The sequence below is a fragment of the Symphalangus syndactylus genome, chromosome 2, assembly GCF_028878055.3.
Source record: "Symphalangus syndactylus isolate Jambi chromosome 2, NHGRI_mSymSyn1-v2.1_pri, whole genome shotgun sequence".
Taxonomy (NCBI): Eukaryota; Metazoa; Chordata; class Mammalia; order Primates; family Hylobatidae; genus Symphalangus; species Symphalangus syndactylus.
Window position 1 is genome coordinate 124,482,705 of NC_072424.2, and position 18,025 is coordinate 124,500,729.

The 18,025-nt window shown below is 34.9% G+C and overlaps 1 protein-coding gene across 8 annotated transcripts in view; it reads left to right on the plus strand.

Moving 5' to 3' along the window:
- Window positions 1-18,025, plus strand: part of ADGB (androglobin) — a 183,430-nt gene that overhangs the window by 87,147 nt on the left and 78,258 nt on the right. For all 8 annotated transcript variants that reach the window (XM_063631697.1, XM_055266654.2, XM_063631728.1 and 5 more), the window contains exons 14-16: window positions 12,621-12,654; window positions 13,802-13,988; window positions 14,451-14,514. In XM_063631697.1, coding sequence (XP_063487767.1) covers window positions 12,621-12,654; window positions 13,802-13,988; window positions 14,451-14,514 — 285 coding nt within the window. The remainder of the gene's footprint in view (window positions 1-12,620; window positions 12,655-13,801; window positions 13,989-14,450; window positions 14,515-18,025) is intronic.

The window sequence follows — 18,025 nt, forward strand, 5'->3', positions numbered from 1 at the left end:
TATTTTGCCTCCATTTATGTACCTCTCCATCCCATTTTCACCATTCTGCCCTCTGTAGGAGACTTTCAGGATTTTTTAATGTAAATGCAAAGAAACACACACACAATATTTCACAACTTCCTTTTTTTCTACTTAAAATTAAATAATCTTAAAAATACTTAATATATGCTGGAGATAATTTCAATCTATACCTAAAGAGTCTGTTCATTCTTAAAGCTTCATAATTTTTTATTATGTAAATGAACCATAGTTTATTTCTATCAATCTCTATAGATGGAATCTTGGGTTGATTTTAATCTTTTGCTATTATAAATAATACTGCTATGAACGAATTTGTATGTGTAGTGGGATTGTTTGGTCAACAAAATTCTACTGGAATTTTAAAATAATTATCGCTAAATATACCTGGTAAGATTACACTCATGTTGTATGAATGTTTCCTTATAGCCACATGGAGTGTGTAGAGGTTTTTAAAAATTTTGCCAATCAGATTGGTAAGAAAAAGTAGTTCATTTTGCTTTTCCACTGAAATGATTGTTATTGTGACTGAACATCTTTGTATAAATTTACTGCCATTTCTGTTTGTGCTGCTGTGTGCAATGCTTGCTTTTGTCTTTTGCCTAATTTCCATTTGGGTTGTATGTTCCTGTTTTACCAATTCATAGATATTCTTTGTGAAATATGGAGACTTATTCTTTATTAGACATGTATTTCATATGTTCTAAGTTTATCTTTTCAATCTTGTCTTTTTTAAATTTATTTTTAATTGACAAAAAATTGTGTATATTTATAGTATAAAACATGATGTTTTGAAATATACATATAGCTGAATAACTAAATTGAGCTAATTATGTCTTATTTCACGTTCCTTTCACTTTTTGTTGTGAGAACACTAAAATCTTCTGTCTTAGCAATTTTCAAGAATACATTAACTATAGGCCCCATGTTGTAAATCAGATCTCTTGAATTTATCTCTACTAACTGAAACTTTGTATCCTTTGACCAGTATTTTCCCAATCACCCACACCCAGCTCCTGGTAACTACCATTCTACTCTCCACTTCTATGAGTTCAACTGTGTTAGATTCCACATGTAAGTGAGATTATGTGGTATCTATTTTTCTGTGTCTGGCTTATTTAACTTCACATAACATCCTCCAGGTTTATCCTAGTTATTGCAAATGATAAAGTTTCCTTCTTTTTAAAGGCTGAATAGTATTCTATTTTGTATATATACCATATTTTCCTTATTCATTCATCTGTGGATGGACAATTAGTTTGATTTCATATTTTGGCTTTGTGAATAATGCTATAATGAAGATGGGAAGGCAGGTATCTCTTTGTTCTTTGACATACTGATTTCATTTCCTTTGGATACACAGTCAGAAGTAGGATTGCTGGATCACGATTACCCTATTTTTAGTTTCTTTTTTTTTTTTCAACCTCCATACTGTTTTCCACAGTGCCTGCACCATTCTACCTTCTCACCAGCAATAAACAAAGTTTCCCTTATTTCCACATTCTTACTAACACTTATCTTTTGTCTTCTCGAGAACAGCCATTTTAACAGGTGTGAAGTGATATCTCATTGTGGTCTTAATTTATGTTCCTCTGATGATTAGTGATGTTGAGCATTTTTTAAAACATGTATGTTGGCCATTTGTATGTCTTCTCCTGAGAAATGCCTATTCATATTCTTTGCTTATTTTTCAATTGGGTTGTTCCCTTGTTGATGAGTTGTTTGAGTTCCTTATATGTTTTGAATATTAACCTCTTATCAGATGTATGATTTACAAATATTTTCTCCCATTCTATAGATTATCTCCTTATAATTGTTTCCCCTTTGCTGTGCAAAAAAAAAAAAAAAATTAATTTGATGTAATTCCTTCTGTCTGTTTGTGATTGTTGCCTGTGCTTTAGGGATTATGTCTTAAAACTTGTTGCCCAGGCCAAGTTCTTGGAGCTTAGCCCTTATGTTTTCTTCTAATAGTTTCATACATTCAGCATACATTCAGGTCTTACAGTTAAGTTCTTAATCATTTTGAGTTAATTTTTGTATATGGTATGAGGTGACTTTCCTCTTTTGTAAATGGATATCCCAACATCATTTACTGAAGAGACTCTCCTTTCTTCCGTTGTGTGTTCTTGTCAATCTTTTTCAACCATAATAGCTTGAATTTATTTTTGACTCTCTACTCTGTTCCATTGGTCTATTTTTATGGTGGTACATGCTGTTTGGGTTACTATAACTTTGTAGTGTATTTTGAAGTCAGGTAGTGTGATGCCTCCTGCTTTGTTCTTTTGCTTTAGCTATTTAGGGTCTTTTGTGGTTTCACGTGGATTTTAGGATGTTTTTAATGTATCTGTGAAAAATCTCATCAGAATGTTGATAAATTACATTGAATCTGTGCATTGCTTTGGCTAGAACAGCCATTTTAACAATATGATTTCTTTCAATTCATGAACATGGGACATCTTTCCATTTATTTGAGTCTTATTTTATTTCATCAATGTTTCATTTTATAGTATTCAGAATATAGATACCTCCTTAGTTCAATTTATTCCTAAATATGTTTTGGTAGCTATTGTAAATGGAATTATTTTACTGATTTCTATTTTTGTTTTTTGTATGTCAATTTTGTATCCTGAAACTTTATTGAGTTTATATATTAGATCTGACAGGATTTTTAATGGGGTTTTAAGGGGTTCTATATATAATTGTATTATCTGAAAAGAGGAGAAATTTAGCTTTTTTCTTTCCAATTTGAGTGCCTTTTCTTTATTTTGCCTAATTGCTCTAGCTAGGACTTTAGGTGATATGTTGAATAGAAGTGGTTATTTTCCTTGTCTTACTCCTGATCTTAGAAGTAAAGCTTTCAACTTTCCACTGTTGAGTATGTTAGCTATGAGTTTGTCATATATGGCCTTTATTGTGTTGAAGTACATTCTTTATATTAGTTGTCAGTTGAGAGGTTTTTTTTATCATAAAAGGATGTTGAATTTTGTGAAATGTTGTTTTTACATCTATTCACATGATCGCATGGTTTTTGTCTTTTATTCTTTTAATGTGGTATATCATACTTGTAGATTTGCATATGTCAAACCATCCTTGCATCTCTGGGAAAAATCCCACTTAATCATGGTAAATGATCTTTTTAATGCGCTGTTGAATTATGTTTACTAGTATTTTGTTAAGGATTTTTGCATGTATATTCATCAGGGATATTGACCTAAGGTTTATTTTCTTATAGTGTCCTTGTCCAGCTTTGGTATCAAGATAATGCTTGCCCTGTATAATTAGTTTGAAAGTATTTTCTCTTGTTCAGATTTTTTGGAAGAGTTTTAGAAGGATGGTATTAATTATTCTTTAAATGTTTGGTAGAATTCAGCAGTGAAGCCATAAGGTCCTGGACTTTTCTTTGGTAGGAGACTTTTTATTTTAAGATATAGGGTCTTTCCCTGTTGCCAAGGCTGGAGTGCAGTGGCATGATCATAACTTAACAGCAGCCTTGAACTCCTGGACTCAAGCAATCTTCCTGCCTTACCCTCCCCCAAGTAGCTGTTACTACAGGCATGCACCACCACACTTGGTTAATTAAAAAAAAAAAATACAAATGGGGTCTTGCTATGTTGCCTAGGCTAGTCTCAAACTCTTGGCTTCAATCCTCCTGCCTTGGCCTCCCAAAGTTCTGTAATTACAGGCATAAGCATTGCACCTGGCCAACATGGAACAGTTTTTTGGTTTTTTTTCAGATGGAGTCTTGCTCTGTGGCCAGGCTGGAGTGCAGTGGTGCAATCTCGGGTCACTGCAACCTCTGCCTCCTGGGTTCAAGTGATTCTCCTGCCTCAGCCTCTCGAGTAGTTGGGGCTACAAGCGCATGCCACCACACCCAGCTAATTTTTGTATTTTTAGTAGAGACGGGATTTCACCATGTTGGCCAGGATGGTTTTGATCTCTTGACCTCGTCATCCACCTGCCTCAGCCTCCCAAAGTGCTGGGATTACAGACATAAGCCACAGTTTTTATTACTAATGTAATCCCCTTGCTTATAGTGTTCTGTTCAGATTTTATATTTTTTATGATTCAGTCTTGGTAATTTGTATATGTCTAGAAATTTGTTTCTTCTAGGTTATCCAATTGGTTGTCATATAATTATACATAGTAGTTTCTTAGGATTCTTTGTATTTCTGCAGCATCATTTGTAATGCTTCCTTTTATATTTCTGATTTTGTTTGAATCTTTTCTCCTTTTTCTTAATTAGTCTAGCAAAAGGTTTGTCAGTTTTGTTTATCTTTTCAAAAATCAACTTAGCGTTTTGTTTTTTTTTTACTTATTTCTGTTCTGAGCTTTATTATTTCCTTTCTTCTACTAATTTTGGGTTTAGTTTGCTTTCTTTTTTTCTAGTTCCCTGAGGTGTAACATTAGGTTTTAAATTTGAAATTCTTCTTTAAATTTCCCTCTTAGAGCTTCATTTACTGCATCCTATAAATTTCGATATGTTACTGTGTCAATTTGCATTTGTCTCAAGATATTCTAAAAATTTCCTTCTTAATATCTTGTTCAGAAGCACATTGTTTAGTTTCCATGTATTTGTGAATTTTCTGAAATGCCTCCTGTTGTTGATTTTTAGACTCATTCCATTGCAGTTATAAAAGGTAGTTATATGATTTCAATCTTCTTTAATTTGTTAAGACTTGCTTTGTGGCCTAACATATGAATATCCTGGAGAATGTTCCTTGTGAGCTTGAGAAGAATGTGTATTCCACTGCTGCTAGATGCAATGTTCTGTATATATCTGTTAGGTCCATTTGATCTAAAGTCTAGTTTAAGTCTGATGTTTTCTTTTGATTTTTTGTCTGGATGAGCTATCCTTTGATGAAAGAGGAGTACTGAAGACTCCAACTATGATTGTATTGCAGTCTCTCTCCCCTTTTAGATCTATTAATATTGCTTTATACATTTAGGTGCTCTGATGTTGGATGCATACATATTTATAATTATTATATCCTGTTAAGAAATTGACACCTTTATCATTATGAAATAACCTTATTTGTCTCTTTTTTACCATTTTTGACTTAAAGTCTATTTTATTTGATATAAATATAGCTATCCCTGCTCTCTTTTGCCTTACTTTTGCATGGAATATCCTTTCCCATCTTTTTATTTTCAGTCTATATGTGTCTTTAAGGTGAAATAAGTCTCCTGTAGGCAGTATATAGTTGAGTCTTTGCTTTTTAAATACATTCTGCCACTCTATGCCTTTTGATTGGAGAATCTAATCCATTTACATTCAAGATGATTATTGGTAGGTAAGCAGTTGCTACTGTTATTTCATTAATTATTTCCTGGTTGTTTTGTAGATCCTTTGTTTCTTTCTTCTCTTCTGTTTTCCTTTGTGATTAGGTTATGTTTTTAGTGGTTTGCTTTGATTTTGTGTATCTACTATAGGTTGTAACTTTATGAATACCATGAGGCTTACCTAAAACATCTTATGGCTGTAACAGCATATTCTAAGCTGATAGCAACTTAACTTTGATCACATACAAAAACTCTACACTTTTACTCTGTCTCTCTTATGGTTTATGTTTTTGATGTAACAATTTACAATCTCTTATATTGTATATCCCTTGACAAATTATTGCAATTACTATTATTTTAGTAATTTTAACCTTCATACTAAAGATATAAGTGATTCAAACATCACCATTACAGTATTCGAGTATTCTGAGTTTGACTATGTACTTATTTTTACCAGTGAGTTTTATACTCTCATTTTTTAATGTTACTGATTACCATTCTTTTCTTTCAGCTTGAAGAATTCCCTATAGTATTTGTCGTAAAACAGATCTTGTGGTGATGAATACCCTCAGCTTTTGTTTGCTTGGGAAAGTTTTTATCTCCACTTCAGTTTTGAAGGACATCTTTTTTAAGTACAGTATTCTTAGTATTATTTTTCTTCAGTACCTTGAATATATTATTCCATTCTCTTCAGGCCTGTGAGGTTTCTACTAAGAAATTTGCTGAGAAATTATAACTCCTTATTTGCTTCATTTCTCTTGCTGCTTTCAGAACCCTCTCTTTGTCTTTGATTTTTTACAGTTTGATTACAGTATGTCTTGCTGCATAGTATTATTTGGATTAAATCTGATTTTGAAGACCTTCTACCTTCCTCTACCTGGATATATATAATTTTCCCCAGATTTGAGAAGTTTTCTGCTATTATTTCTTTAAGTAAGTTTCTACTCCTTTGTCTCTCTCTTGTCTTTTGTGAACTCCTATCACTCAAATATTTGCTCTTTTGATACTGCCCCGTAAACCACGTAGTCCTTTTTCATTCCTTTTCTTTTTTCCTCCTTTGAGTGCATATTTTCCAATAGCCTGTCTTCAATTTCACAGTTTCTTTCTTTTGCTTGTCTGCTTGATTAATTCTGCTGTCGACCTTCTCTTGCATTTTTATAATTTCATTTCCTTCATTGTAATTTTCACCTCTAGAATTTCTGTTTATTAAAATAATTCCAACCTCTTTGTTAAATTTCTTGTCTTAGTTGTTCATTGTTTTCCAGATAGCACTTAATTGTGTTTTGCTATTTTCGAAGTTCACTGAGTTTCCTTAAAACAATCATTTCACATTCTTTGTCAGGCAGATTATAAATCTCTATTTCATTAGAGCTGGCTTTGGGTGCTTTATTTTGTTCTTTTGGTGGGGTCATGTTTCCATCACTGTTCTTGATCCTTGTAACCATGGGTTGGTGTCTGTAAATTTAAGAGTAGTAAATTATTCTAATATTTGCAGACTGGCCATGTCTGGGAAAGCCCTTCACCAGTCAGATCATCTAGAGATTCCTGGCAGGTTGCCCACAGGCAGGTTTGTTACTGTATTCCTTGAACAGGCTGGTCTAGTGCCTAGATCAGCAGGTGGGCAACCCTGGCACTTGCATCTGCAGGATTGGGTCTAGAATGTGTGTCCTTGGAAACAAGTCTGAAATCTGGTTCCACAGAGGCTAGACTGATGCTGGCATAGACCTAGAGTAGCAGCTTCTGCAAGGGTGGGCCTGGGGCCTCAGTTTATGGGGGCCAGCCAGCCACCAGGGTCTATTGGGTGGGCCTGGACCCTAGGCCTGGTAGGGATCTACTTTACTGCTTTACTGGTCCAGCCTGTGTTTAGGTCCAAGGCAAACTTCAGTCCTTACTTCCTTTTCCTTTTCCCAAGTAGAGGGTATCTCTCTTTGCCTGAGATTGGGAGTGATGTGTGTAATGCAAAACTGTCCTTCCTACCTTCCTTCAATGTGTCTTATTTCTGTGCTACATTCAGTTGCTATAACCTTTCACCAAGTTTCTTTAGCTCTTATGAAGATATTTTCTTATGTGGATTATTTTTCAAATTGATGTTTTTGCGGGAGGCAAATACAGGAAAGTCTTGTTCTGCCATATGACTGCTAAGAGCTCCTGAATATTGTGTGTTTGTATAAACAATTTTTTTATTTTTAATGTGGTTGAATTTATTTATATATTCATATATAAATCTGGTTCCTTAAGCCAGATACAGAAATCTCAATCATATATAATCATATTACATATATATATAAAATCATATTGTGATTATATATGATTGAGATTTCTGTATCTGGTTTAAGAAATTTGCCCTATTCTTAGGTCATAAAACTATTTTTCTAATCATCTTCTAAAATGTTATAGTTTTACTTTTATAAAATCTGATTAATTGGAAACTGATTTTTGTGTATGATATAAAATGATGAGACCAATTTTATATTTTCCAATATAGATACACAATTGTCTTTAGAGGAATTCTTATGCAACTTTCAAATGTTATAATAAAATTTCGAGCCATTGCAATATGATAATGCTTGAAAATGTAGTTCTAAATTATAACAATAGATTCTTAGAGATGGAAGGTATCCATAAACTGATGTTCCAAATCATAATGGAACTTTGAAAAACTCCTCTTTAATTGGTTTGGCTTTTATTTGTTGAATGTGGTAGTTTATGTGATGGTATAAGATACTTTGGAGGGCACATCAGCACATACAGATGAACAAATCTATTAGTGTTAATTAGAAAGCAGAGATTAATAGGTGATTGAGGAAAATGAATATCTGTCAACATTTTTTGAAGGTTTTTTTTAATTTAAATTATTGATTGTATTAGTTTAAAGAGACAAAGATTATCCAGAAGATAATCATAAAAAATAGCTGGCATGCCCTACACCTCCTCATTTTTCAGTCTTCTCCAGAGTCACCCACTTTTATTTAACTGTTTCTTCTGATATATATCTCCATAATTCTAAATAGTAGGCTTCTTGAGGGCAGAGATATTTATTTTATTACATTTTGTTTCTCCCTCAGCACCTGTGAAAATGCCTAGCATATAGCAAACACCATGACATATTTGTTGAATGACTACATGCTATTATATCTTGATCTGTTAATTTAGATGTTATCTCTTGACTTCCTGTTATGGGAGATAAAGATTTAGCACACCTGAACTCACTTACTATCCCATATCTACACTTTCCCCTGTCTTCAAGATTTTGTCATTTCATAATTTTGGTTGAATCAACATTCCTGTTTTGTAAGGATTATTACTGCTGAAGCAAATATGGTAACATTTCTTACACAAGGTTTTATACAAACAAATTACTGCACTTTTTCCTTTGCTCACTTTACTATATGAAGCATTAGTAGGTCTTTCTAAACACTACAAAAATTATAACCTCTCTATCCATTATTTTCTACATAGTCAAATACATCAAATATTTTATAAATGCCAGTTCTTTTTTTTTTTTTGAAACCACCCCGTGCACTCCTTTGCTGTCTTGCTTCAGTGCAAACTGAGAGAACTTTGTTCCTGGTACCTTTAGACTTACTTTTGTCTCTCTCCTCTGATGGACTTCCTATTTTTGGTCTCTATTCTTTCATGGTTTAAACCCTAATTTTAGTGTAGCACATCTTCCAATACTTCCTAAGAAAAGATGTACAGGAAGTAAAATTTATGAGCACTTGCATGCTTGAAGATGCCTACATTCCATTCTCTCACCTAATTTATATTTTGGCAGCATATAAAATTCCAATTTGGAAGTCATTTCCTCAAAATTTTAAACGTCTTATTTAATCCCTTGTCTTCTAATTTTAAGCATCGCTCTTGATTTAGGATGACATTCTGGGCTGGGCATGGTGGCTCACACCTGTAATCCCAGCATGTTGGTAGGCCGAGGCGGGTGGATTGCTTTAGCTCAGGAGTTTGAGGCAGCCTGCGCAAGACAGTGAAACCCCATCTCTACAAAAACAAACAGACAAACAAATAACAACAACAAAAACCCCACAAACATTAGTCAGGCATGGCGGTGCATGCCTGTTGTCCCAGCTATGTGGGAGGCTGAGGCAGCAGGATGGCTTGAACCCAGGAGTTTGAAGTTGGAGGGAAATAAGATCATGCTACTGAACTCCAGCTTGGGCAACAGAGCCAGATCCTGTCAAAAAAAAAAAAAAAATGACATTCTGATATTCTGATTCTTGATCTTTTATATGTGACTCTTTTAGGACCTTCTTTCCATTCTTAGCATTATGAAATTTCACTATCAGTGGCCTTGGTATGGATTTTGTTTTGTTTTGTTTGAGACAGAGTCTCACTCTGTTGCCCAGGCTGGAGTGCAGTGGCGTAATCTTGGCTCACTGAAACCTCAGCCTCCCAAAGTGCTGAGATTACAGGCATGAGCCATCATGCCTGGCCCTGGGTCTTTTTTTTTTTTTTTTACATGAATTGTGCTGCATACTCCACAAACCACTTCAACCTGAAGTCAAATTATTTAGTTCTGGAGAATTTTCTTATACCACTTCCTCAATAATTTTCTCTTCTCATTTTCTCTGCTTTGTGGATCTTCTATTACACTACCTTTCTCGCAATTTATTCTCTAATGTACTTTATTTTTTTCTCATTTATTTTATTATATTTATCCTTATTTTAAATATTTTAAAATTATTTAGTTGTAGTAAAATACACACATTTGCCATCTTAACCATTTTTAAGTGTGCAGTTCAGTGGTATTGAATACATTTTCACTATTGTACGACCAATCTCCAGAATTCTTTTCATCTTGCAAAAGTAAAACTCTATATGCATTTAAAAGCTTCTGATTCTCCCCTCCCCCCAGCCCATGAAAACCACCATTCCACTTTCTGTTCCTATAACTTTGACTATTCTGGATACTTCACATAAGTGGAATAATAAAGTATTTCTGTTTTTGTGATTGACTTATTTCATTTGGCATAATGTTAATGTTCTCAGGTTTCACCCATGTTTGTACGTGTGTCAAGATTTCTTCCCTGTTGAAGACTGAATGATACTCCATTGTATATGTATGTCACATTCTGTTTATCCAGTCATTCATCAATAGATATTGGGTTGCATCAACGTTTTAGATATCATGAGTAATGCTACTATGAATTTGGGCGTACACCTATCTCCTTGAGACTGCTTTCAATGCTTTTGGGAATATACCTAAGAGTGGAATTGCTGGATATGGTAATCATTTGAGGAACCACTACACTGTTTTCCATAGTGACCACACCATTTTACATTCTCAACAGTGCCTCTCAAATTTCTCTACATCCTTACCAACATTTATTATTTTCTGTGTGTATTGTTTATGGTAGCCACCCTAATGGGCGTGAAATGGTGTCTCATTGTAATTTTGGTTTGTATTTCTCTAATGATTCATGATATTGAGAATATTTTCATGTGCTGTTGGCCATTTGTATGTCTTCTTAGAAGGGTCTATTCAAATTCTTTGCCCATTTTTTAATTGCATTGTTTGGGTTATTTTGTTGTTTTTGTTCTTTTTAGAAATTTTATGTATATTCTTGTATTTTCGCCTTATCAGACATATAATTTGCAAATATTTTCTCCCAGTCTGTAGGTTGCATTCTCACTCTGTTGATTGTGTCCTTTGATGTGCAGAAGTTTTCTTTTTTTTTTATTTTGATGCTCAACTTACCTATTTTTTACTTTTGTTGCCTGTGCTTTTGGAGTCATATCTAAGAAATAATTGCCAAATCCAGTGTCATGAAGCTTCCTTCTATGTTTTCTTCTAAGAGTTTTATAGTTTGTCTCTGTCTGTATCCGCTTCAGTGCCTAAAGCTTGTATTGTTTATTCCACTTATTCTATTTTTTAGTTTCTAAGAGCTCTCTCTTGTTCGTTATTGTTTTTTGTAGACGTTTCTTATTTGATTGATGAGTATTCTCTTATTTTTCCAATATTACTAATCTTTTAAAAATTGCTCCTCATAATATTGTTTCTGTTTTCTATGAAACTTGCCACCCAAAATTGTTAGCTTCTTTCTTTCATATAAGAATCTCTCCTCAATTGTTTGCCAGTACTTTGTTGTACCTATATATTTAAGAAATTTAAGGCACCAAAGAGTTGCTGATTAGAAGCAGCTCAATGGCATGGCCAGAGCTTATCAACTGTTGTCTCTAACTTAGGATAATTGAGGATGAGTGAGTTTTATTTGGAGATGGGGCTGGCTCCCAATATGCATCTTGTTTTTTCTTCCCCCGACTCTGGTGAGTTGCTCCAGTTAATGGTCCTCTAAGGTTGATCACAGGGAATGGTATATACTTGTCCATCCATGAAGGTCGAGCAGCACAGAGAAGCTGAGAATCTCAGCACTTAGCTTGTGGACTTTGACTTAATTCCTCTGTTGTCTGTACAGTAGACTCTTCTACTTCCAGATTATCTGTGAGTTCAGATTAAGAAACTTCTCCTTTAATTTCTCCACTTGAAGCAATTTCAAGTCTGCTGTTTAGGCAGAAGAAGGCTGGATGCTGAACCAGAAAGATTAGGGAGAAGAAGTGGAAATCCTGGTATAGACATTCAACCCATGTTGGTGTTTTCAGCCCATATCTCATTCTCTCCTCCTCAGATACTTGCTAATTGCTTCTGAGGTCCTAAGGCATGGATAGACTTTGCTTTGCACTTAATATTTAACTATCTCTACTCTGCTATCTCTTCCATCCACTTTACATAATTTTTAAAATATTGTTGACATTATCTGTAATTAGCCTGTATGAATTTATACCATTTTACTTTTTATATTAATTTTTGTGTTCCAGAAAACAATTATTTGATATTAATTAAAACAAAATTTATACACATGAATTCAACTTAAATTCCTCGTCAAAATTTTCAGGAGCCATTTTTATAATTGAAATCAGCCTTTTTAGGTTCTGTACATTACTTTCAGTCATAATCTTATTAATTCATCGATATTAATAGCAGGTACCTTGTGCCAAGTATTATGTCTACTTAGGGATATTACTGTTTTAACTCTTGTTACAAGATTCAATCATTTAATAAATTAACATATTCTGTGTCTTAATGTGACAAGCTTAAATAGTCAGTTATTTAATTCCATACATGTCCTTTGACATTTAAAGTTAAAAACAAATTTTTTTGGTAGGTTTTAGTAAATTTTCACAAAAACCTATTTCTTCAAGGTTTAAAAAAACTATATTAGCTCTTTTAGTAACTTTGGTGCTTTGGATAGCTGTAATGTTTTGTTGAATTCAAAATGGTTTCAAAATGTGTTTCTTTTAATTCATAGGGAAATACTGCTTCACAAGTTATACTTGGAAAAGGTAAATTAATAATTTTCCTGTGACTTTTTTCAATGTACATCAAGATACAGAGGGGCATCTCTGCTTCTTGACAGCTTCCCTTCTGGCTCTCAGCAGACTTTCTTCAGTGTCTCCTTTGATTTGCTGAGTCTAGTCTGCTCTGGGCTTTAAAAAAAGATAATTTCAATTGTCAGATTGAAGCTAAAAATAAAAGAGAATCTGATTAAAGACTCACAAATAAAGTTCGTGTGTTTTAATGCTGCACCCTGTGATCAAAACACTGAAACCACTGCAAATTCCTTAGTTCCTAAATAAAAGACTTGTCCAAGACTTGAATTCAAAATTATATATATAATTTTGGATCCAGAAGTCTATAAGAATGCTATGCCGGCCAGGTGCAGTGGTTCACGCCTGTAATCTCAGCACTTTGGGAGGCTGAGGCGGACAGATCACAAGGTCAGGAGATCGAGACCATCCTGGCCAACATGGTGAAACACTGTCTCTACTAAAAATATAAAAATTAGCTGGACATGGTGGTGTGTGCCTGTAACCCCAGCTACTCGGGAGGCTGAGGCAGGAGAATCGCTTGAACCAGGGTGTGAGAGGTTGCAGTGAGCCGAGAACGTGCCACTGCACTCCAGCCTGGACTCCGTCTCAAAAAAAAAAAAAAAAAAAGAAAGAAAAAATGGTATGCCACATTACTTGGTAAATATAAAATAAGGCTCTAGAACCACTGACTGTGGGGAGTGATTAAATGTGTTACTGAAACACATTTGTTACACTAGATCTTTCAAGTTTTTATTTCCCTTTCTGTTGTCTCAGCCACCCCCTCCTATAAGAATATGTCCATCTATAGTAGATTTTCAGTAAAAAATCTAGCGAATTTGTGTTGTAACTTCACAATCTCTAAAGAATCTGTGAACAAATTTGTCAAAGTAATTTTGAAATTTTTGAACACCCTAATATGCATAGAAATTATGATTAAATTCTCCTATGTGTATGAAATGTGTCCCTGTGTGGACCTCGATAAATGTATGAAGCCTGGATTATCTCATAAATATTTTCCCCAAAATAGACTTTGATATTTAAGTTTCCCTTTATCATCTTACATATTTCAATAACTTGTTATTTAACAATATAAGATGTGTTTGACATGTATGTCTTCTAGGCACCGATGAACAAACAGACTTTGGATTGGGTGATGCCCATCAGAGTGAGAGATTAAACTTGGAAAGAGATATAGTCAGCCAGACCACAGCAACACAGGAAAAGTCACAGGAAGAACTTCCAACAACAAATAATAGTGTTTCTAAAGAAATATGGTTAGACTTTGAAGATTTCTGTGTATGCTTTCAGTAAGTATCCCAATGGGATCAATCTATGTCGTAGTGGTTAAACCCTGAGCTGCATTAGTATACAAAGTCACATTAAGATTGATTTTTGCATATTTAATATAGTGGTTATATAACCTATTAATTCTTAGCATCATCCATAATAAGCCAATAACAGCCTGGTGTTGGTATAATATCACATAAAATTTATAAAATGGAAAATAAATATATTAATTATCCATATAACACATTAATAGCCAAACCAATCTTAGGCCAGTTTCAGCTTCTCCTCAAAGGCTTGTTTCTTAATTAAAATGAAGAAATCTTATTCACTAGAATCATTCTTGTCCCTTTAGGGCAACTGACCCAATACTGTTGTTATTTTTTAACTTTCTTCCTACAATAATTTGATTATAAGAAACTTAACATGTAGTACTAGTCTTTGCCTATAATGACAATAACCTGTTAAAAATGTCTTTCTTTCAGAAATATATATATTTTCCACAAGCCAAGTTCATATTGCCTTAACTTTCAAAAATCAGAATTTAAGGTAAATATGTTAGAATCTCTTCTATTCTCTTTAAATTTTTGGTAGAATTGCACCAGTAGAAAACATCTTCAAATTTCTCAAAACATTTCTAATCTTGTAACATAATTATATTTTTTAAATTTAATTTTTAGAGTCTTTCGCTAATCCTTATCCAAGCAATAAGCAAAATTCCACTAGCTCATAACCACGAATGTGATCCATCTGACTATGTTGAATCCTGGCCTGAATTATTATACAAATTCACATTAAGAAAAATTTGATTTATGAAAAAATGAAGGATATGCACAAATAAATTCACTAGATTTGGTTTCAATTAGTATTTACTGAATAGTGTATGTTTCCTAAAACATAAGGACACTCCACCATTATGCCTGCAATTTTTTCCCCCATATCATCCCGCTGCCTGGAGTTTCTACCCTTTCATCCCTGTTATCCTCATTGCTGTTGTTCAGCTAATGCCTAGAAATCCTTCAGAATAGCATACATGCCCTTGACACTGTGAGGCTTCCCTTCCCTAGCCATGGAGTCTGTGTTAAGAGTCTCAGCTTCACCAGCCTGACCAACATGGTGAAACCCCATCTCTACTAAAAATACAAAAATTAGCCAGGTGTGCTGACATGCGCCTGTAATCTCAGCTACTCAGGAGGCTGAGGCAGGAGAATTGCTTGAACCTGGGAGGTGGAGGTTGCAGTGAGCCAAGATTGCGCCACTGCACCCCAGCCTGGGCAACAGAGTGAGATTCTATCTCAAAACAAAAAAATAGAAAGAAAAAGAAAAGAGGCTTAGCTTCATGTCCTCTGTATGCTCTATGTTTGCCTGGCATTTGCCTCCCACCCTCCCAACTTTCTGATTGCTTCCCTATGCCCGTTCTTCCCCCTACTTACTGTTAGCATCTTTAGAAGAGCGGTATCCTTTTGTTTACCACTTATAAGAACATTCCTGTCATGAGGTAGGAACTCAATTTAAAAATTGTCGATTAAGGTAATTAACAAACCACATATTGAGCAGAATTTTAAGAAAAACTATGACACATATTCTGGGAAACTAAACTGTACTAACATTTACATGTTGTCCTGTCGTAGGACAAGGCCACCCAAGCCCCTAATGATAATCCCACACCTCCATGAGCAGTACGCAGAGTTGAGGGAAGTAGAGAGTCCTTGAAACTTTTCCATTGCCCTTGTAACAGATGAAAACAGGCAGAGAAAATCTTTTGAGCAGACCTCAAGAGCTGCTTTGTTGCTGGCTGCCTACTCTGGAAATAAGAATAGTGACTGGGGGAAAGAAATCCTTCACCTAGTCCTGGAGTATGTGAAAACACCTAGAGGAATACTTTGAGTTTATAGAGATAACACAGCAATTAATTAGAAATAGTTGAACCCAGAGTATGATATCAGCATAATGTACAGTTTAGAGTTTAGGCATATTTCCGTATTTAAACTATTGCCAGTGATAAAATGGCAATGGTTTATAGATGTTGCAGGCCCTTAGGTTCTTTATTGCATTCACTCCTCATAGCAAACCCTGTGAAAGAGATACTATTACCATCATTTTACATCTAAGGAAAATGAAGCAGATCAAATGTGAAATAACATATGTAAAACACTTAAACGAATGCCTATTAGTAAGTGATAATAAATGCTGGCTGCCATTTACTAAAGACAGTTGCATAGAAGCTTTTGGTACACATAAGCATCCTAATTTAAAAGTGTATGTGAAGTGGTCAACTGTTCTTTATTCTGATCTTATGAAGTGATGATAAGCACAAAATTTTTTTTTGTTTTAAAAGTCTCAGCTTGGTGAAATAAAATTATGACATTCCTTTTATTTCCTTGATTTTTTTTTAAATTAATGGTGTGAGAAAATAACTTTCTTGGAAGGCACTGGAATATAATCTTAATGGCATTTAGTATGGCCTGAAAGGAAGGATCAGCTGTGGTCTGAGGCCAGACACTCCAGACCTTAGTGGCCTGCTGAGTTGGAGACACAGAGCCCGAGGCCTGTCCTCAGCACAATCCACAGATGTTCCCTTGGTGCTCAGTGTGAGGTTAGAGCAGGGTCATTTCAAAGGTGCCATGTGCTGGCACCAGGGCAGAGGCCCTTTGTGGCCTTCAGGAACACCCCACCCCTCAATTCTCAGACCCTTGAAAATGACAGAAAATGAGCTCTGGGCAGAAACTCCTCCTCAGGTATGCATGCCAGGCTCACAAGTCCAAGGGCCCTTCATATTTTCAGATAGTGAATATTTGAAACAACTCTCTATATCATCATGTCACAGCTGACAGGAAGCAAATAAAATAAAGTATCAAATGAAAACAAATGGAAAATAGGGGGAGGACTAATCATTTAAGTCATGATTGCATTGTATCAAGCATTTCTAGCAATCTTTGTTATACTTGAGTAAATAACAAGGCTTCCTTTTTCATAGCATTGCTACATATTTGTTTTTCATATATTAACTGTTTTTTTAATATTGTGGTAGAATAATGTGGAAAACTTTTAAAGTATAGTATAATTCAATTCAGTTAATTGAACACATTTACCGTGTGCCATCCCTCACAATTATGTTGAAGCACTGAGAACTTGAAAGGCAGTAATAATGCATTAGTCAAGAGTACCAGCCTTAGAGTCAGGCAGATGGCTCTACCTACTTTTTTCTCTCATCTTTGCTACTACAAACTCTGTGACCTTTGGTAAATAGCTTACCCTTTCTGTGTAATTAGATACATTAATGTATCTAATTATTTATATTAATTATTATTAAGTACTGTTAATGTATAATTAGGTACATTAATAGTACCCATATAGGATGAACCAAAATTATATACATGTATGTTTATGTAACTATCCTTTAAGGAAAGTTTTGATTTTACTAAGCACTTTATTCCATCTCCAAAACAAAACCCCACAGCCTGCTGTATCAGCAAGCAATGGGTATTGAGTTAGGCCATTCTCACACTGTTACAAAGAACTACCTGAGACTGGGTAATTTATGTAGAAAAGAGGTTTAATTGACTCATAGTTCCACAGGCTGTACAGAAAGCATGGCTGGGAGGCCTCAGGAAATTTACAGTCATGGTGGAAGGCTATGGGGAAGCAAACACGTCTTACCATGGCAGAACAGGAGAGAGAGAGAGAGAGACAGCAAAGGGGAAAGTGCCACACACTTTCAAACAACCAGATCTCCTGAGAACTCCATGACTAGAAAAGCAAGGGACAAGTCTGCTCCCATGATTCAGTCACCTCCCACCAGGCCCCTCCTTCAACATGTGGGGATTACAATCTGACAGGAGATTCGGGTGGAAACACAGAGCCAAACCACGGCAGGTATGTATCTGAAGCTCCCGTGGAAAGAAGGAAGAGAGAGCTTATTTCACGTACCACCCTGTAAAATAAGACTTCCAATTGGCCATTCCCATTCTCTGCCAAAGTTACTTACTCTATGGCCTTCCTGCCCATCAAAGACCCATGCTTGAGTATTACTCTGCCCTGGGCTCAGCCTGTTTTTCTC